The sequence below is a fragment of the Gracilinanus agilis genome, chromosome 3, assembly GCF_016433145.1.
Source record: "Gracilinanus agilis isolate LMUSP501 chromosome 3, AgileGrace, whole genome shotgun sequence".
Taxonomy (NCBI): Eukaryota; Metazoa; Chordata; class Mammalia; order Didelphimorphia; family Didelphidae; genus Gracilinanus; species Gracilinanus agilis.
In genome coordinates, this window is record NC_058132.1 from 680,691,818 (window position 1) to 680,713,021 (window position 21,204).

The following is a 21,204-nucleotide window of genomic DNA, read 5'->3' on the forward strand; positions in this document are numbered from 1 at the left end:
AAAAAAGACAGCAAGGGCGATAGGAAGTTGTTCTATACAAGTTTAGAAGAGGGTATGTGTGTTTGACTTTTGAGTTATGGGTCAGAAGTGGATGTGTGGGCAAAGCTGGAGACACATTGGAGAAAAGAGGAATGTTATGAACTCAGCCAGGGATGTGGAAAATGGAATATTATGTTTGGAGAACACTAAATAGTTTAATTTGATGATAGAATAACTTCATATAGGGGGTAACTTGAAAGTTTTTTAAATGTTGGACTGAGGAGTTTAGCGGCCTCTAGTTTAGCACTTTGAAGAGAAACATGCATTAAGTAAGACATGACAGCTACTGAAAAATTTTTCTACTTGTTGACTTGCTGTTTCTTTCTTTCTTTTTTTTTTTGCGTTGCATTTTTCAGTTATTTTACAGTATTCTTTATCTTTGGACCACTTATCTTTGGGTAATGCCTTGTGATTTTTGTGTATTTTACACACATACCTATACTTGTGTATGTGTACACACACACATTATGATACCAAACTCTTTTAGATACAGATTTTTTTTCTCATTCCACTACTTCCCTCCCCTTGTATTCATATTAATAATTTCTTATAGTAATATTCCATTTTATTTGTATACCAAAATTTTCTTATCCATTTCCCAAGTGAATGGGCAACTCCAAAAAGTACTGTTATAACATTTTTACATGTAGGAGGACCTTTTTGTCTTTGATCTCCTTAGGATATATACTTAGCATGTGTCAAAGGGTATAGACATTTTTTCACTTTCTTAAAATTTAAATAGAGTTCTAGAATGATATCAACACTTCAAAACTTCACTGATTGTGAGTGCATCAGTGTTCTAGTGATTTCTTTCCCCCTTCTTCTTTAATTTTCTACAAGCCTGTTACCCTCTCTTGGATTAGATGCTGCCAAGATAACAATTTCTCTATACCTCTATTAGATTTAAGGTCTTTGTGGATAGGGACTATCAGCTAGGCACTGTACTAGTGACTTGAGAAATACTGACTAACTGACTGAGTACTGTAAATATTACCATATAATCCCTCCTACATTAAATATTCTTATCTTTTGTCTTTCTTTTCAATTTACTAGGTGCTCACTGAACCTGGGAATGTGGTTCTTTTTGTATTTCTCTTAGTACTTGAAACAATGTTTTATGTAGTTGTCTGTAGTTTGTAATCCTTTTGAAAACCATTCCTATTTGTCTCACTAGGGAAAGAAAGTCTCTTAAATATCTTACACCTCTTAAATCTCACACAAATTTGCATATGTTCCAGTGCCAATAGCATCCTCACAATCAGTTTCACTTTTTATCCTAATTTTATTTATTTTTGCCTGTGCAGAAGCTTTTCAGTTTCAGATCTTAAAAGTTCCTTTTTTGCTTATGGATTCTTTCCTTAGGCTTATGAAAAATGCCTGGCTTGGTTCTTTAATAATTTTTTTCTGGTTTGATATTAATATTTGGTTGCATTGATACTTAGATGATTACGATATATGGTGTGAGATGTTTGTCCATACCCAATTTCTAACAAATTGCTTTTCAGTTTTCCGTGTACTTGTCAGTCATCTTAAAATATTTGTTGGGAGGATTAGACTTTTTAACAACAGGATAGAACTAAAGGATGTCAGATGAACAAAGTGCCCCCCCTCCCCCATGGTTATTTTAAGAATATGGTGCTTTAACTATAAAAAACATCTTATGCAGAATGTACTATAACCATTCCAAACTGTTTACTTGGGGATAACCTGGAGACTGGCTTGGCTTTTCCTTCCTAATAAACCGATAGGTGACAACTTGATTTTGCAGTCTCCCCTTTCTTTCCCACTCACCTTTTTAAGTTCCTAGCTTTAACATAGTATCCAGTTTGGCCTCTGAATTTCAACTTAAGGAATTAAAAAAAATTTTTTTAGTGCAAACATGATACTTACAGAGGGAAATGGAATAGATCTAATGACCTGATCATTTTAGTAAAGATATCAATACTTTTGTGGGTAGATTTTTCCCATGGAAATCTTAGTTGTTTTAAAAATGTTTTTATATCTAACATTTAACTGACTTGGAATATGTGATTTTTTTTTTAATAGGGATTTATCAAAGATGTTCATGAGGATTCCCTGACAGTTGTTTTTGAAAATAAGTAAGCTTTTCTTATTATTAACCTTTGAACGTATGACCTTTTTGTTAATGCGTTATTTGTTTGTTGGGACTTTATTTCTAAGTTTTGAGTTTTAAAAGATTCCATTCAATTGCCTTTCCTCAGTCTATTATAAACATAACCTCCCCACAGGTATGCACAAAAACAGGCATAAAAATAGAAATAGAAAAGAAAAATTAGTTTCTAAGTGAATTGGACAAAGCTTGAAACTTGGGAGGTACAATGGCAGGAGGATTGTAATGCTATAACAGGTTGTGGACCAATGGTTCCCAAACTTTTTTGGCCTGCTGCCCCCTTTCCAGAAAAAATGTTACTTAGCGCCTCCTGTCACATACTATCACCGCCCCATTACAGTTATTCACTGCCCCCAAATGCGCCTGTGGCCATCACCCCCCTTCCCCCCATCACTGCAGCACCCATGAGGGGGCAGTGGCGCCCACTTTGGGAATCACTGTTGTGGAATAAAGGTCAAAGGCACTAAATCTCCCTTTTTTAAAAAGTGGATTTAGTCCAAATATGCTTCAGTACACTTTAATTAAGACCTCTTTTTAAAAAGCAACCATGCACACATTCTGAGATTGTCATGTATGAGTGAGGTCCTTTTATAACCAACCATCAATGACATGGAAACAGAAAAATGGGAAACATAGTCAGGATGGGGTGGAACAAATTAATAGGCTGTCCACTTTGAGCAAGTCTGCCCAAAAGTTACTACTTTTAAGCTATAGAAGCAAATAGAGGTAGGGAGAAGGGTAGAAAAGAGCACTCACTGAAAAAGAAAGTGCAGGTTTTCTGGTTTTTTGTTTTTTAAATCTAAGCATCAATGCAAGTTGGTATCTGGCAGTACAGTGTTCAGCTACTAAAATTCAGTTTCCGAGTTGTCTGGAGCAATTTTGATAGTTTACAATATACTCTATGAAACATGATTCAGAATTTTTATGAAACAATTATTTTCTTTTCTTCCATGTATTCCTCCCAAACAAGAGGACAAAGCCCTTATAGCAAATGTACATGGTTATGTAATTTTTCGAAGTAAACGGGTTTTATAACAGTGCATACATATCTAAATTATAAATTGAGTGTCATGTTTCTAACAAATTATAGTTGAGTTTGTGATTATAAATCTTTTTGGTAAGCTTCTATACATGCAATGCTTTGGATCTTACATTTTTTTCTATTTTGGTACCTCACTGTTATCTAGAGCACTGATGGGCAAACTTCAGCCCCAATGCAGGCCCCCTGAAATGTTCTGTCTGGCCCCTGGGCATTATTCCTTATCTGAAGAATACATTGAGTAGGATACAATACCATGAAACTTCGAAAGAGTTGCCTTAGAAACAGACTGACAGATGAACATTTTCTTTCCTATGGCCCCCTCTTTAAAAAGTTTGCCTATCACTGATCTAGAACATTTTTTTCAGTTTTGATTGATTATTAAAGTTAATTATAAAAATATGATAATATATGTTTTTTGCGAGATGATTTGATAAAAGCATTGACTAAAATATCTTTAATTTTTAGCTGGCAGCCTGAACGCCAAGTTCCATTTAATGAAGTAAGATTACCTCCTCCTCCTGATATAAAAAAAGAAATTAGTGAAGGAGATGAAGTAGAGGTAAGCACTTTTATGTTTATCTTATGGACATTGGTATCTATTTAAATTTCTGTTTTATTTGAAAGAAGTCTATTCTGTGGGATAAGTTATTCCTTGAACTTTTACTGCTACTGACTTTTAAAATGATTGAAAGTAGCAGTTCAATTGTGGAGGTTGGATGCATTGTCTAGCCATTCTGGAATAGGTATTTTTTCCTCTACCTTTTCGAAGTCAAAAAATGGCTTGTTCACTGGAAAAGAAGCCAGGCCTACCAATATGTTCACCCAGAAGACATGGGGAACTTAAAACAAAAACCCCTCAAATTCCATGTTAGTAGCTATTTCAAAGAAAAGCAAGAAATTGAGAGCTGGGAGGCTAGGGCAAGGATAAAAGGACCAGAGAAAAGAGAAAGGGGAAGAGGGACTGGAGAGACTTCTTGCTATTCTATATTTGTATTGTGTGCCCATAATTATTTCCTATCATTGTTCTTGGAAATCATGAAAAGCCCTGGCCAGATAGAAATAGCTTGTGAAAGCTGAAAGTTTCTTGTCCCTATGTCAAAAAAAAAAGCTACTAAAGAATGAATTTCATATGGGTGAAAGTTGCTTGTGGTTAACTTATGATTCCTTACCTGAAATTTTAACCAATTCATAATTTTTGTACCTTTTTTGTACTTTTTAAAAAGATTTATCTTTATTTCCTGTATATTTTCCCCTCTATATACTCTGAAACAAAGAATAAGAAAAAGTTCAGCTACAGACCAGTTGAGGCTGACAGCCTCTGTAACATTCACATCCAGTCTCTCATCACTTACTTTTTCTATTATATTCCCATTGTATCTTTTGTTGTTGTTCCTTCTTCTTCCAGTTCCCTCCCACAGAACACTTCAATCCTAAAGAGAAACACAGGAAATTACAACTTTTAAGAAAAGCATAAGAGATAACAATTAATTAACCATGTTTAGAGAGTTTTTTTTAAATAGATTTATCTACAGGGTTAAAAAAAAGTTTGGGGTTATTAAGAAAGGGTAGAAAGGACAGGAGATAAAAATGTAAACAGAACTTAAATAGGAGGAAGTGGAGGATCTGAATTTGTAACATAGACTTATCCCACAATCCTCCTCTATCTCCCAAACAGATTAGTATACTTTGGGGGGACAAAATTATAATGAAAATATAATGAAAAGGTGAATAAATAGGAAAAGAGGAGAGAAATGATATGGGAACTGGTCTTAGAAAAAATGAGGACTCTTTTCTTTAGAGCATAATTCAGTCACTTGTCCTAAGCTGTAAAAAGTGATAGTTATGGGGTCAACTAGGTGGCTCAGTAGATTGAGAGCCAGGCCTAGAGACCCTGGGCAAGGCACTTAACCCCCGTTGCCTAGCCCTTATTGTTCTTCTGCCTTGGAATCAATATACAATATTGATTCTTAGGCAGACGGTGAGGATTTTTTAAAGTGGTAGTTACATAAGCCATTACCATGCAGTTTGTTATTTTCTCATACAAAATTCCACAATAAGATTAAAATATAGTTAATAGAGCTTGGATAAAAGTTCACTTAACAATTTTGATTTATGAAATAATTGTCATTTAACATGGTCCTTTAATCATTTTCCTAAAGCTGTCAATCTCTTGAGCCACTCCCCCTCTTTAGGATTCTTGTTTTTACCTGCTGATTGGTGAGCTCTAATTCTATTTACTAAATTTTCAAGACCTCTCCTCTGTCTTCATCTGATAATTACCCTAAATCACTTGATAGAAAAGTCTTTCCTGACCTGACACTCCTCCTATTTCCCCAGTCTTTAAACCAAAGGTGTCAGATGTATTGTCCTGATATTTTGTAATAGGATCAATATGTACCAGTTCAATTTAGTGACATATTTTTTCAAAAAGTGGTTATGGAAAATGGCAACAACTATTCTAAAATAAATTTGAATGGAAAATAGCACTTAATTTAGTCATTAAAGAAATGTTAATGATTTGAAAACATGAAAATTTTTTTGTTAGAATGACATATTACTAAAACCAAAGTTTTCTCCCCAAGTGGAATGTTAAGCATATTTTGCTATGTTAGACAATGATTGTGAAATAACCATCCTAGTCATGAAACTGAAATTTGAGTTTTAAAAGACAAAGTTAACTCTTCAGAGGCTCATTCACTTTAAAATTTTTTTGGTCTTTAATGGTTCAGAGAAAAATTAATTCTTTTCAAATGAGTATTTTTTATAGAGAAGTTATAGATCTGGTTATGGCCTTAGTTATGTTTGTCTACATTCTCTTATCAGTAAAAAAAAATGAATATAACTTTTTCATCTGGACAGACTAAAAGTTACCATGGTGAAAGGAAAAAGCTGCTTTTGGTGCTTATTTACACTGGTCAGATATCCTTGATCAAGGAAATTACGGTTTCTTCCTTACTCCCAATTTTCTCCCTCCCTTCTTTCCTGGGGAAAAAAAGCAATGGTATTTTGAAAGGTAGAATTTTTGATAGTAATTAATAAAATAATCTGTTTTAAAAGTATAATAAATAGATTGAGAGCCAGACCTACAGATGGGAGGTCCTAGGTTCAAATCTGGCCTCAGATGTCCTAGCTGTGTGACCCTGGGCAAGTCACTTAACCCCCATTGCCTAGCCCTTATTGTTCTTCTGCCTTGTAACCAATACACGGTATTCATTCTAAGATGGAAGGTAAAGGTTTAAAAAGTGAGCTTTCATGAAAGATTCATCAACTTTGAAAACATTTGATTCATAGTAATAATAAGGCAGCTAGATTGCACAGTTCATGCAAGTACTGGGCCTGGGTCATGAAGGCTTAGGATCAAATTTGCTTTCAGGGACTTAATAGCTGTGTCCATTTAACCCTGTCTGTGTCCCCAATGGTAAAATAATCTGGAAAAGGACATGGCAAACCATTCCAGTATCTGCCTGAAAAAAAACCTAAAATGGGATCAGGAAGAGTTGGATATAACTGAAATTACTGAACAGCATCAAAAAACATCAAAAAAAACAAAATCAGTTGACAAAACTGAAACAAGTTGGTTGTTTTAGATTGGGTAGAAGCTTGCTTGGTAAGATTTTGAACAGTAATTATGCACACACTAACAACCAGGAATTTGAGATATAAGCTGAGAAATCTCATCTTTGTTAAATGCAATCTTAATTTAGTAATAAAAACCTAAATGTCTAGGAGACATGTCAATTCAGGATGGTAATTTGGATAATTCATGATCTGATTGTAAGTTTTATAAATATATCCTCTTAGGTTTATTCAAGAGCAAATGACCAAGAACCATGTGGATGGTGGCTTGCAAAAGTTCGGATGATGAAAGGAGAAGTAAGTTTCTTTTAAAAAACCATAGTAGGATGAATTTTTTTCTCATCTAGTGATGGAGAAGAATAATTCAGAAACAATCTTCAGCTTTAAAAGTGATTGTTTAGGAAAAGGATTACTGCTGAAAATACTAGAACTCTTTAAATATCTTTCTTGATTTCAAAATTCTTTGTTCAGGAAATCCTGTGGTGTGTTTTCTTTTTTTTTAATTTTAAATTTTAAAGAATGGCTTTACTTATGGGAGGGGGGGCAGTAAAAAGTAGATATTTCATTTGTTTAGATGGTGGAAATCTGAATCTACCTGATACCAAATATCCACCTCTAGAGAGTGTTCCATTTAGTAGGTGTCCACTGCTCAATCATCTTTGGTGTCCTGTTTCTCAAGAAGAGCTCTTGACTAGTTGAAAGTAGTGGGCTAGTGTGTAACCAACATCAGCCTCTACTCTTGAAGAACTACTTGGGTGAAAGTTAGATCTGGGGCTAATAGATGTAAGGTGGGTGAGAGCATCCTGGGGACAGCGATAACAGGGACTTTGTTAGAAGGCCAACATTGCTGAGGCCCTGCTACTCATAAGAGGCTATGTGAAGTAGGACCTGCTTTAGGCCCGGCATCCGTATCCATGCTGAGCCATTTGGTTATCTATGACTGGTAGTGGCTTGTCAGTGGACTCAAGAAGCAGCACTGGCCAGGCTCAGTCTTCCTATCGTGGTTTGTTTGGTCTAGGCTTCCCCAGGGACGTTCCAAGGGCTTTGTAGGGACTGTATTATTCCATAGTCACCTTTGGTAAAATCTGCCGGCTTCCCTCTCACCTGAGAGATGGGCAGAGGTAGTAGAATGTGAACTGTTTTTCTGGGCTACAGAGAGGTAAACCTTTGTTCTCCCACCTTTTGTACATAGCCAGGGCAGACTGCTTGCTACTCAGTTGGATCACCTCTCTTAATCTTCTCTTCTGTTCAGGCCTTTCTGGGTGAAAGACCTTTAGCTAGAGGGGGGAGCTTTTCCCCCTGTCAATCAGGGGAAGAAAGGAGGTGGCTTTGGCTATCAGGTGCCCAGAAATTATTTCCTGAATGATTGGGGCATAGGCTGCAGGTTGGGGAAGGTTCAAAGTACCTGCACACAGGCTCCTGGCATGCTTCATGCAGGCCAGAGAGGAAGCAGCTGCTGCATGACAAGATCTCTGAGCCTGCCCTGGGGTCAGACAGAGGCCTGGGTGATACTCCATGATCACAGAGAGGGAAAGCAGCATGGAAATCAATTGTCACTCAAGATATAGTATCAGAATTTAAAGCTACAATTCCCTAGCAACATTGCTCTTTCTTTGATTTAAACTTGAGTTGGCAGGATTTTGCATCTTGGTGGTATTGTGGATGGATGGGCCTAAAGTCAAGAAGACTTGAGTTGAAATTCAGCCCTTGGACACTTAACCACCTGTGTGGTCTTGAGCCAAGTCCCTTGAAATGTTTTCCATTTCCTAAAATGTAAAATGGGGGGGATCATTATAATAGCATCTCTCTCCCAGGGTTGTTGTAAGGATCAAATGAGATAATGCTCAGTGCATAAGTAGGTGTAACATAAATGCTGGCTATATTGTTTATTATGTAAGGGTGAGTGGCTTTTTGGGGAGGGGAGGGTATTATAGAATCATATCTTGTTTGGATAGGAATTAGTCCCTACCTGGTAGACTCCTTCCTTCTTTGTACTTAGACCACTGCTACCACCTTTTTTCAAAACTTAGCTGGATCATAGGAATTTCTTACATGATTTGGTGGCATTCCCTCATTGTATATATAGGTAAACTGAAATTGGAGTTCTTTTCATATCCAAAAGCATTGAGTTGCTTGCAATATCATGGATCTAAAACATCTTGAATTTGAGGTTTCTAATTGTATGAGTACTTTACAGAAACCTATACATTTGAAAATCCATGTTAAATTTAACCTTTTATAGTTAACATCATTACATTGTCAGGGTTGTGGAAAGATTCTCACTGTTGAATATAGAAGAAAACTAACTTTTTGGATTCTATTTCTGACCCCTAAAAGTTTTGTAATCTTGGGCAAGTCATTGATTTTTCTAAATCTCAGTTTTCTGGTAATACCTATATTTCATACCATAGAGTTATTGGGATATTCAGGGTTTGGCATACCTTCACACATCAGTGCTGACTTTTGTTTGATTGGGATTTAAGTTGATCATATTTAATAAAAATATGTAGGGCTGTTTTTAGAAGGAAGTAGGAAGGTGTCTGGTTTTCAGTTTTCTGGCCTTCCATTCTCAATTCCTTACTTCATTTTGGCCCCGTGACTGATATTTAAGTCTTAAAGTTTCTGTTTCTATAAACTTACAACTCTGAAATTAAATGGTGAGATTTTTTTGGTTTAAAAATAAAGGACTCTTTAAGAATTACTCTTAACTCCAAATGGCTAAAAATGCCAGTTTAGAGGGTGATTTTTTTTTTACATGCAGTTTAAAGAGAGAAAAGAGTTTCAAACAACTGTATAATGAAGCTACTCTAATATAAATAAAAATGTTGATCATATTGCAAAACAGTGAGGTATTAGATTACATCTTCCCTCTGCTCCCTATTGTTGTGACTGTAGGTCCCTTATCCTTTTCTGGGCCTGAAAAAGAGACAAGATCACAAAAAAGGGTAATGTCTGACATCTTAAGGTACTACACACATAAATGCTGATTGCTATGTGTATTACTCTTACCTATAAATTCATTAATATAATATGACAGTCGTTAATAGCACCCACATCTACTGCGAAATAGCTAGAACATATCATTAGTAAATATGAAATGGCACAAGTTTGGGGAATATAAGAATTAGAACTAGCACAAGGAAGTCCACTAAGGAATACAAATGCCAGGTACTTGACTCTTTGGCAAAAGCAATTTAGTCTCACTTAGGGTCATACATATACAAATGCACATAAATCTAACTATTACTAGAACATTTGTGCTTTTTCTCTTCAGAGAAGAATATTTTAGTCTATCTTCTTTTCTTCCAGTTTTATGTCATTGAATATGCTGCTTGTGATGCCACTTACAATGAAATTGTCACCTTTGAACGACTTCGACCTGTCAATCAAAACAAAACTGTCAAAAAAAACACCTTCTTTAAGTGCACAGTGGATGTTCCTGAGGACTTAAGGGAGGCGTAAGTAATTCTGATTACTGTTTGGTCACTGAAAGTGTTTGAAATGACTGTTGCTGCATCAATCCCCTTTCTCTAAATGCCCATTTAAAGTCCTTTCCAGAGAAAAGATTTCTATGGAGCAGAATTATTGTGGTGAGGAATTTATTAACATAATATTTTGAATCATATTCATAGTGGTTTGCTTTTTCATCAGTATTTCTGCAGTTATTACCTACTAATAAAACTATATCAATTAATTTCTAGGTGTGCTAATGAAAATGCACATAAAGACTTTAAAAAAGCCGTGGGAGCATGTCGGATTTTTTACCATGCTGAAACCACACAGTTAATGATATTGGTAAGATATGATGCAGAACAAATTTCTCCAACATAAATGACTTTAAAACATTGAAAGGTAGAAATGATGTGTTATGACTAGGATGGACAGATCTAGATTATGGTATTTATATAGTTCTTGGAGCATCTCATTGATGGAGGGGGGTGCTGTTGCTGCAGTGATGCACAGATGAAGCTTAACCTCTCAGCTGTTTTCATTCTTAGGGACTCTCTTAGGCCTCCCAAAAGCCCTACTGATTCACCCAGACCTCTTTCTCACTTATGACATTGAAGGAATCCATGAGTACCTCCCTAATGATGGAAACACAGATTTTAATATTTTGTACATGTCTTTGTGTACATCATCTTCCCCTAAGAGGTAAAGAGCAACTTTAGAGCAAAACTGACTTTGAGTTTCCTTTCTTTTTTCTTTATTTGTATACCCAGTGCTTAGGTAATCAGGTATATAGTAAAAGCTTAATAAAAGAAAAATAGATGAAGCCCTTGTTTGCAAATATATTCACATGTCAACTTTCTCAGAAACATAACATTTCCCACTTGAACATTTTTATTTTATAGTCTGCCAGTGAAGCAACTGTGAAGAGGGTCAATATCTTAAGTGATATGCATTTGCGAAGTATTCGTACCAAACTGATGCTTATGTCAAGAAATGAAGAAGCTACCAAACATTTAGAAGTAAGGAGGTTTTAATATTCAGTTACTTCAGTATTATAAATTATTGTTTGTTTGACTTTGGGTGCTTCGTTGTCTGGGTGGTCAATCTAGGGGAAGAAGTAGTAAAAATTCTGCCTATCAAAGCCCTAATTGGATTAAGATAATTGGAAAGTGTTTTTAACAAAATAAATGAAAATAAAACAAAAATGTTTTCTACATCAGTATGCCCATTTGAACTTGATCCCACTGGTCTAAAGGATAACTATGCTGAGTATATGAAGGACATTTGGGAATCAGGCTTTTCTTTCAGTTTTAGTTTTCTGTATTTTTCTGTTGTAATACAGCCTCAAAGTTGTTCAGTTGATTTTATAAAGTGAAACAGTTTCTTCTTTTTCTTGTTACTGCTTCTTGATTTCTCTGTTGCTAAAATATGTGTTAATCCATTATCTTAAATATGTGTCAGACTAACACATTTAAATCAATTTTATCCATACCATAGCTGGAACATTTGGGTGACCCATCTAACAGTTACTGTATGTAATATGTTTCTATGGTGAAATGTACGGTGAGCTCTACTAATATAATCAAACTTTCTAGCAACCTATTTGATATATTGAAGGTTCTATGTGACAGATTAGGAGAAACTACTACTTTTGCTAATTAAAGGATTACCTTGGGAATTACTAAATGTAATTTTTTGACTTTTTATTGTAATGCTCTTCAGTACATAATTTCATCTGTTTCCCTAGTGTACAAAACAACTGGCAGCAGCATTTCATGAAGAATTTATTGTGAGAGAAGATTTAATGGGTCTTGCGATAGGAACCCATGGTAGTAATATCCAGCAAGCCAGAAAAGTTCCAGGAGTCACAGCAATTGAACTGGATGAGGATACTGGAACATTTAGGATCTATGGAGAGGTAAAATTAGATGGCTTTTCCATGAGGATTATATTTAAAGTATTACACCCAATTGACCATAGCTTTTTAAAAACCTTATTGGCTAAATAAATGACTCACTGGTCATTTTAAACCAAGTAAGACTTTATCATTTTGTTCTAGTCCTGGGGAGAATTTTTAAAGTTGGTGTTGGGAAAGGAGAGTGAGTAAGCTGTGTATTATTAATAGGATACAGTTTTTAAGCATTGGGGTTTTGGGAGATGAACTTTTATACTTATGTAACTTGAAATACAACTTTTACTGCATATGTAATATGTGTATCCTTAGAAGAGATTTATGGCAACCTATGACATATTATTTTTTACATCATTGGAATTATCTTTCTAAATTATTCATTGTAGCGCAGGACCTGTCTGGAAATGTTTTATTAACCAGCTGTAGGTAGTTATCATATAGATATGTAATTATTAAAGTATACTTTGGCTTAAAATGTTTTAATTTAGGCACTTTATAGTGTCAGTGCCACTTAGGCTTTCTTCATTTTAATGAATATTTGCAATACTGGTTTAGGAATGTTTTCTCCTAGGAAAACTTAACAGGAGGAAGAACATTTATTGGAAGAAAGGTGTAGATGAAATCTTTAAAGCTCGGTTCCCCAAATTAAGGTCTTGGATTAGATGATATCCATGTCAGGTCTAGCACTAAAATTCTTTGATTCTTAGATCCCTGTAACAGTTATGTGGAATATATATATTTTTCTTTTATTCTCTTAGAATATCAGTTAGTGCTTTACCACAACCCCATTGGGTCTGCCATGCTTAAGACAGCTGACGTTTTAGCAGGGAACATCATTAGACTGCTTAGAACATGCCTTTTTATTAACATGACATTTCAGGAGTGACCAGATAACTCTAATATTATGTTATTTTTGTTTTTTCTTTTCCCTTCCCTAGAGTGCTGATGCTGTTAAAAAGGCTAGAGGTTTCTTGGAATTTGTGGAGGATTTTATTCAAGTTCCTAGAAATCTAGTTGGTATGTAATACTACTAAATCCTAATTTATAAAAAGCACTTTAGATAATGTGGTTGACAATATTGTTAAGTGATAATGATACTCCTCTACTTAGACTTGCGCTGATTATAACTATACTTTTGTGTTTACATCTGTAGTGAACATTTTAAAATCTTTAGAATTGAATTTTATATCTGGCTACTTTATCCCTAATTGTTGCTAACTAAGGTGAAAAAGAAAGGAAAAGTATTTTTGTTTTTTGTACTGTGTGTGAAACACTACAGAAGTCGATAATTGGAAATGAACTACTACTTCCCACCTGTTCTCAGCTCATCCCTTCAGGATTGGTTCGTGTTACTAATGTAATAACATGCCCCTCAAAGTTGCAGGATTTCATTTTGCTGAGCCCATATTATTCCTTTGCTCTCCCCCCAAATTGTAGAGTTTTATTTTTAATTTATGAAACTATATTTGTTCCTTAGTTTAACTTAGAAGAGGGAGAGACCGAGAAGACTTGGGAATTGGTGATCAGGAGGGATAAATTATTGTCTGAGTGTAGTATTCAGGGGGAAAATCTCCAAGCTCTCATTTGATATCATTGGAGCAACTTTGATTTCTTTGAGGAGCCTTTGGATTACAACATTGGTTTAGAAATTGAGAAAGGATTAGATTGATAGCAACACAAACTTTATTAAGGTTGCAACTGTTCTTTGTGCTCCAGTTACTTTCCCCTTCATAATAGATCTCCCGTTTTTGCTTACTTGACTTAAAATTATTTGGAGGACATTAACAATACATTGAATAATAGAAATTTAAATAATTAAAATATAAATAAATAACAAAGAAACTATAAAATTTTGAGTAGTGTTTTTTAATGGGGCCTAATGTAGCCCTTCTCAGTTTAAATTTAAAATCTTAGAAACCTGAAGACAGCAGTTAAAAGGGCATTGAATTTGGAGTCAGAAAGTGGCTTCAGTTCTTTGACTGTTGCATGGCTTTAAGTTAAGTATTTCACTTCTGATTTTCTGTGTTTTTTTTTTTTTTTTTAATCAGCAAAAGGAGGAGACTTTACTACCAGACCATAGGTCTCTCCAGTTCAAAAGCTATTATTCTGTGGTTGCTATAGCAAAATTCTTATAATCAGTGGTATATATATTTTTAAAAACTGGAATATTTTTGTTTTGTCATTTTATAACCAAATATCTGGTGGACATTTTCAGTTTCATAACTTATATTATAAAATTTTACAATTTTTTAAAAAATGAGCAAGGAATTCATGTATTATTGATGATAGATCCAACTGGTTGTTTTAAAATTAAAACTACCTAGTTATTCTGTAATGAAAGTTGAGAGGTAAAATACAACATAAAGACCCAAAACTTGATGTTTACACCCTTTTATTTCTCTGGTGGTTTGTTTGAGAGACTGTTTTTGATGATGGGCCTCATTTCTGTATAGCATGAATTAGTTGACTTTTTAAAAAATATCTTAGCCTCAAATACCTCATCTTTATAGGGACCTCTTCTAAGGTATCTTGCTGTTATAAAATTCTGTATTGCCCTTTTAATGGTCTCTGGCTAGGGTTTCCAGTGTTGAAAAACACCTGAGAATTCCTGAAAATTTGGGAAATTGGTAATGAGGACAATCTGTTGCTTTGGTTGATTAATCAGCATTTTTGAGTGCCTATCTCTTTATTTTTTTAAGTCTCTACTCCACCCAGTTGGCATGGATTGTTCTGTGTTGCTCGCATGATCCTGGGCAAGACTGGAGAACAGTTAGCAGCAGCTTCCCCCAGGGCAGTGTGGCCTTGAGACTGCTTATAGAAGAAACTTTTCTATGGCATGCATGTAGCACTGCCCTTGCCCATTTTCCTTTGAATATAATTTTCTTTAAATTCAGAATATTTTTGTCACATCAGAGAGAGACAGGAGTGAGATAAGAAATGGACCTTTTACATTCCTGACAATGACCTCCAAGAAAACAAGACCATGATGTTTGAAAAGCCATAGCTCAAACCTTCTAGGACATCAGTTTCCCTGACAATCTCATGTTTCCCCATTTCCCCCCATCCAGTTCACCTCTCCACTCTTTGTCCCCCCCAGCACTTATGCTCAATTTGTACTGCAGGTATGCTTCACTTTGTCAGTCTGCTCTGTGGAATTTATACCTATGGAATTGATCAATTAAGGTACACATTCAGTCTGTGGTGGGGCTGATTAAAACTTGCAGGTAGGTCCCTGCCACTGGCCCCCAAAATGGTGATTTGAGTTCACCTACTGCTGCTATAGCTCACATGGGGGCGGGGGTCACAGACCTTATAGTTGGGGAATAAGATGGGTCTGGGAGACTTGCAAAAGAGGGGCTTGCTTTCTCAATAAGTTGCCTGCGTCTTGGAGCCAAAGAATCCCTGGTAGTACTCCACAGAATTGGCAAAGAAAAGGCTGCCGTTGGATTAACCTGCTGATGGTTCTATTGGGACTGCTGAGAGGAGCTGCCGCCATCAGCATTTCTCCCTTTTGATTCAGTGCCTGGCTGCTGCTGCTAACTCTTGAATTGATGTTGCCTTACTTGACTATTGGTGGGGACAAAGCCGGAGGTGGGTCCTTTCCACTGCTTGGCTGCAAGCTGGCTTGGTGCTGCCACTGCCCTGTTAGTTACTCTTTTGTGTTGGGTCCACCCTTCCCTGCATGATGTGGCAAAAAATGTGGTTTTACAGCTTCTTTACCAAAAATGCAACACAGGTCCAGGTTGTTATTGGATAGTGTTTGAGGGAATGAATGTGATTTATTAATGTTTAAGTCGGTGGGAAAATAGGTTTCATAGACTCTGTATTCTATACTTTTCATAGATTTACTAAACTGTTCCTAATCTTGGACTTGATTTTCTAGAGGATGGTATAATGGAAAGCCCACTGGCCTATGTGACAGGAATCCTGGCTTAAGTTAGTTCCATTTCTTTGACATAGTGGTGTGACTTAGAGCAAGTCCTTTTAACATTTTGGAGCCACATTTTTATCCTCTAAATGGCCAATGTGGGGAGGGGGGATCAGTACCCAACCTACCTCACAGGGTTGTTGTGAGGAAAAGTGCTTTTGTAAACTATAGAGCCATCACTGTGAGTTGAGAAGATGCTAAGTGATCTTCCATTTTTTCATAGGAATATTTTTAGTTAGCAAACTAGATTTTGAGCTACTTCAAGAGACAGTTGTACTTTTTTTATATTTTCCCCACAGTACTGTGAATAGTGCTTTTTTCACAGTCAGTTCTTAACAAATGACTGAACTATAATGTGAAAATGAAAAAAGTCACAGGATATTAATTCATTATAATGTATTTATATGTTCTAATACCAGCCAATTTACTCATAAGGAAGAATAATTAGCAGATAAATTTTGCTTTTAAGTTCCTTAATATTCCATTAAGTAGAATGCTACCTTCCTGGATTAAGACTTGTGAGCTATAGAACACTTGGATGTACTGAAGGATAGCAGTGAACCATTGGTGTGGGTATTCCTTCTGACAGGGACAGCCCTCTTGGGTAATGAGTATGATTTCAGCTAAGATTATTCATAGACAACAGACACTTGTTGAAGATTCCAGTTTTATCTAATTTGAGCAGAATTAACTTCCAGTTGCATAATTTTTGAAAAGCAAGGTTTCATTAATGTAGGATTGGCATAAGATTTACCAATACCTTGGAAATAGAAATATGATTTACTAATAATCCGACCAATATTGTTTATATATTTATATGTGTGTTGTTGTAAACCATAATTGTCAGGAAGACCTGGTTTCTCTTGACTTCTCACCTGCTAGATGTGTGTACAAAATCATTTAAATTCCCAAATCAGGGTGATGTAGGCCTTTTCCCACACCTACCTGGAATTCTACACATCTGATAAAATCTTAAGTGTTTTCAAAATAAAAGTAAAATGAATATACATCCTTCAGATTGTTAGCTGGATCTATTCTGTCATTTGCTGAGCTTCCAAATATATGTTTAAGCTTTATGAAAATGTTAAGTGCATAAGAATTTTTATTTTAAATAGAGCAGAGATCTGCTCCAGACGTGACTTTTAAGGAATGTCCGTATAGTCTCATAGTTGACTTCTACATAGGAACAGTAGTGTATAGGCCATGTCCTTTCCAAAGAGGATAAATTTTGGGGCTGCCTCTTTTTCCATTGGTTAATCTTCTGACTTGGTGAATTGACAATGGTATGGGTTAGTTTGTCTCATAAAATTAGAGTTAATAATCATATGTTCGTTTGCTGGCGAAAAGAAAAAATATGGCATTTTGATAACTTATATTCTTGTTTTTTCATTAAAGGGAAAGTTATTGGGAAAAATGGCAAGGTGATTCAAGAGATTGTGGACAAATCTGGAGTAGTTAGGGTGAGAATTGAAGGAGACAATGAAAACAAACTACCAAGAGAAGATGTAAGTTGATTTTTAAACCATTTCCTTTTTTGAACCTTCACTTTAATACCCTTTTCTTAAACATATATTGATGTGTAATTCTAAAATTTTTCAATTATTCTAGCTGGCATATATTGTTTTTCAACAAATTTTCCTATTCTTGAGTGTCTATACGTCTTTTTAGGTATTGCTTAAACTGAACAGTGATGGAACATGAAGAGTGGTGGAATATTTTAGAATAACAAAAGAATGATGGGTTCTTGGAAAATTGGGTGTTGGTTTAGGTTTAGAGAGCTAAATCTGCCCTAGTGACATGAATTGTTAATTTTTTCATTAAAAATTTCTAATACAGTATTAGAAAAATTTATTTACCTGTCAATAAAAATATTTTGTTGGCAAAACAACAGATAACTTGACTTTGTTCTGGTTCTCTGCTGCTTAATGACCTTTGTGACCTTGAGCCAGTGGCCTTTATTTACCTCTCTGAACCTCAACTTGGGAATACTTCTTGGTCTGTCTCACTTTGAACATTGCTTTTGCATAATGCCTTTTTGCTTTTCAGGGACTTCTTCCCTCTCCCCCTCTTCCTTTAGTAATATACATAAATATTCCCTTGGAGACCTCATGTACCTCCTGTGGTTACACCTCTCTTTTCTGTAGTTTACTGTCCTAAATTTTCACTTATTTCCAGAACATCTATCCTTTATTTCCAATTGCCTGCTATAATATATTCTGCTAATTTCAAATGCAATTTTATTCTCTAAACACCTCCCTGCTTTCCCCAGTTGTTGATGCTAATATATTAGTGACCTCCAGTTTATCTTTGCTCTTTCTCATTATCTGTCTACCCCATCATCATCCCCCTTCAGCAAATCTACAATTACTCTTCTGGAGTGGATAATACACATCCCAGGAAGCCAGTGACATCTTTGCTTATCTTCATTCAGTTTATCTTTTCTCCTTTTCATACCGTTTCCTCAGAACAAGCCCAAGCCCATACTCCTTAAATTTAACTCCCTTGAATCTCATACTCTGCACTTAATAAACACATTAACCTCACATACCTCTAGTTTTTTCCTGGCTGGTCCACTACCCTATGTCCTTCACAATTCCTGCTTTCTTTAATGAACCTCTATGTTTTGACTCCTATAGCTATTGTCTTTTCATTTGTCCTCCTATTAAACACTTAGTAACATTGCTTATGTAACTGCATTAAATTATTATTTACATCTTGTATTTTACCTGATCATGTCTTATCTCCTCAACTAGATTGTAAGCTCCCTGCGGGCAATGAATGTATTTGTCCTTTTTTAAATATAAAAGACAACATGAAGTGCAGTGCCTAACATATAGTCATTGCTCTATAAATAGTGATTGGCTACTGGTGAGTTAAATTGCTCAATGATTGCCTCTGTGATTCTTTTGAGATGAACAGTTATTTTAGCTTTTATAGGATTTAGGTAAAAATTTTAGTTATTTGGTTTGTAATATTATAAACTAAAGATGACATTTTTATTATTAAGATGACTATTTACATAAATAAAAATAGCTATTAAAATGTCCATAACACATTGTAATTTTGCCATTATTGGAGGATAATGCATGTCACCCTCTATCTTTCAAATTTGATGCCTTAGTTCCAATTAGATCAGAAAGATCAGCTAAAAAAGGCCATTTCTTTACCCCATCCATTCAACAAAAGAAAAGAGCATGGATAGCCAAAATAACTATATGTTGAACATATCCTTTATTTTTCTTCTCTATCTCCTTAGAGGTACTTCGGTCCCCAGTGATGTAAATTTGCATTATTGGGGTCCTGCTATGTTTTTTTTTTATTGTAGAAATGTGGGTGGTTAATAGAAAAATACTTTTACTCATTATATTTATTTACTGTATGCCATAGTGTCTGTGTTTGTGTTACAGATTGAGCTCAACCTGAATTTCATACATTACACGGTGTCCTTCTGTTTGTATTGGTCCAAACTCTTTATCTCACTGTAGTCAAGTTGACTGAGAATTTTTCAAGAAGGCCGTTAGAGAACATGCTGTCAACCTGTAGAGGTTGAAATTGGGCTAGATAACTAGTTTACTTTTGACACTTGAGATATGTAGTTCCATGTATTGTTGCTTCTAGGGGAGTAGGGAAAAGTTTTCCAGCCTTCAGTTCAATTTATATAGATGGTATTAAAATATAATTTTTAAGAAACTTAATGGAGGAACTAAGCATTTTATATTTTTTCAATTGTTTTTGTTGATTTTTTAATGTCATCATTATATGGAAAAAGGTGAATTTTTTATTAAGTATTTATTAAATGTTCATATGATAGGCAGTGAAAACCATCTTTCTTCAAAGAACTTATGCTCTATAATAAGAGTCAATCTAAAGACATGTAAGCATGTACAAACTGTATGTAGAACACCCTTTGGAATACCTTTCCCCATATGGCATTAACAGTTTGAATGGTTAATGTGTTTTAGATTTTATTTGAATATTGCTATATATAACTTCAATTTGGAATTTTTATAATGAAGATTCTTTTTACTTTTCCACGCACTCCTTTCATCCCCCTTCTAGGGAATGGTCCCATTTGTATTTGTTGGCACTAAAGAAAGCATTGGAAATGTGCAAGTTCTTCTAGAATATCATATTGCTTACCTAAAGGTATGTAGTTTAAATATAAATAGCAACTCTGTTTTGGTGAACTTTGGGGGGAAAAGGGGGAGGGGGTGGCACAGGTTGAGTATTAAATAAAAATTCAGCTCCTAATTAAGAATTTATTTTGAGAAGTCAACACCAACTCTTTCTTGGCAGTCATGGTAAATGATCACGTGCTATTTTATGAGTTGCAACATAAAGAGTAAGGTGTAAAGAACACAAATATCCTTGCATGAATCAGTACCTTTCTTTTTAGCGTGTACATGATTTTATTTTTAATTTTGATTTAACTGTAGTCTTTGATAGGGTACCTATTTCGAAGTTGCTAAAATCTCATTTTGGGATCAGGCACTTTATTCCATAGAGTTGCTCAGTTCATTATTTTGCCTTTCATTAAAGTTCATTAATTTGCCTTTGAATTTGCTTTCCTGGTTATAGGGAAACTAGGCCTGCTAAGCTGAGAGAACCAAGGAAAAGGATAAACTTAGTTTTTATCATCTAGCCTTTGTATTAGCTACCAATATATTCTCCTTTCTCTACATGACTGAGAATTAAAATAGTGCATATGTATCATGGTGAAAATCCATAGAATACAGAGGCTTCTGAGAAGTTCAGCATGAACTGGACATTTTGGAGCTCTCCGAGTCAGAGTGGCATTGTTTGTAAAATGTCTGTTAAATTTATAGACATGACCTCTAACTAACAGATGATGAAGTACCTGAGTAGAGGGAGAGCTTGGTGACTCAGTGGATTGATAGCCAAGTGTAGAGAGGGAGGGGAGGTATCATGGGTTCAAATCTGGTCTCAAGATATTTCCTAGCCATGTGACCCAGGGCAAGTCACTTACATTTCATTGCCTAGCCCTTACTGTTCTATGCTATAGAACTAACACACAGTGTTCTCAGACATAAGGTGGTGAGAGCTTTTTTAAATGTAGTTGAATAGACTCTTTGGGTAACTTCAAAATTGAGTATATAGCTTTTAAA

At 35.3% G+C, this 21,204-nt stretch overlaps 1 protein-coding gene across 4 annotated transcripts in view; it reads left to right on the forward strand.

Annotated features, from left to right (window-relative positions):
* The first annotated feature begins 2,075 nt into the window (after positions 1-2,075).
* The window catches only part of FXR1 (FMR1 autosomal homolog 1), a 34,226-nt gene continuing 15,097 nt past the window's right edge, over positions 2,076-21,204 (forward strand). For all 4 annotated transcript variants that reach the window (XM_044670949.1, XM_044670950.1, XM_044670951.1 and 1 more), the window contains exons 1-10: positions 2,076-2,138; positions 3,678-3,771; positions 7,014-7,085; positions 10,098-10,246; positions 10,490-10,583; positions 11,141-11,257; positions 11,986-12,156; positions 13,089-13,167; positions 17,474-17,583; positions 20,138-20,224. In XM_044670949.1, the coding sequence (XP_044526884.1) occupies positions 7,071-7,085; positions 10,098-10,246; positions 10,490-10,583; positions 11,141-11,257; positions 11,986-12,156; positions 13,089-13,167; positions 17,474-17,583; positions 20,138-20,224 (822 nt within the window). In that variant the 5' untranslated portion in view covers positions 2,076-2,138; positions 3,678-3,771; positions 7,014-7,070. The remainder of the gene's footprint in view (positions 2,139-3,677; positions 3,772-7,013; positions 7,086-10,097; positions 10,247-10,489; positions 10,584-11,140; positions 11,258-11,985; positions 12,157-13,088; positions 13,168-17,473; positions 17,584-20,137; positions 20,225-21,204) is intronic.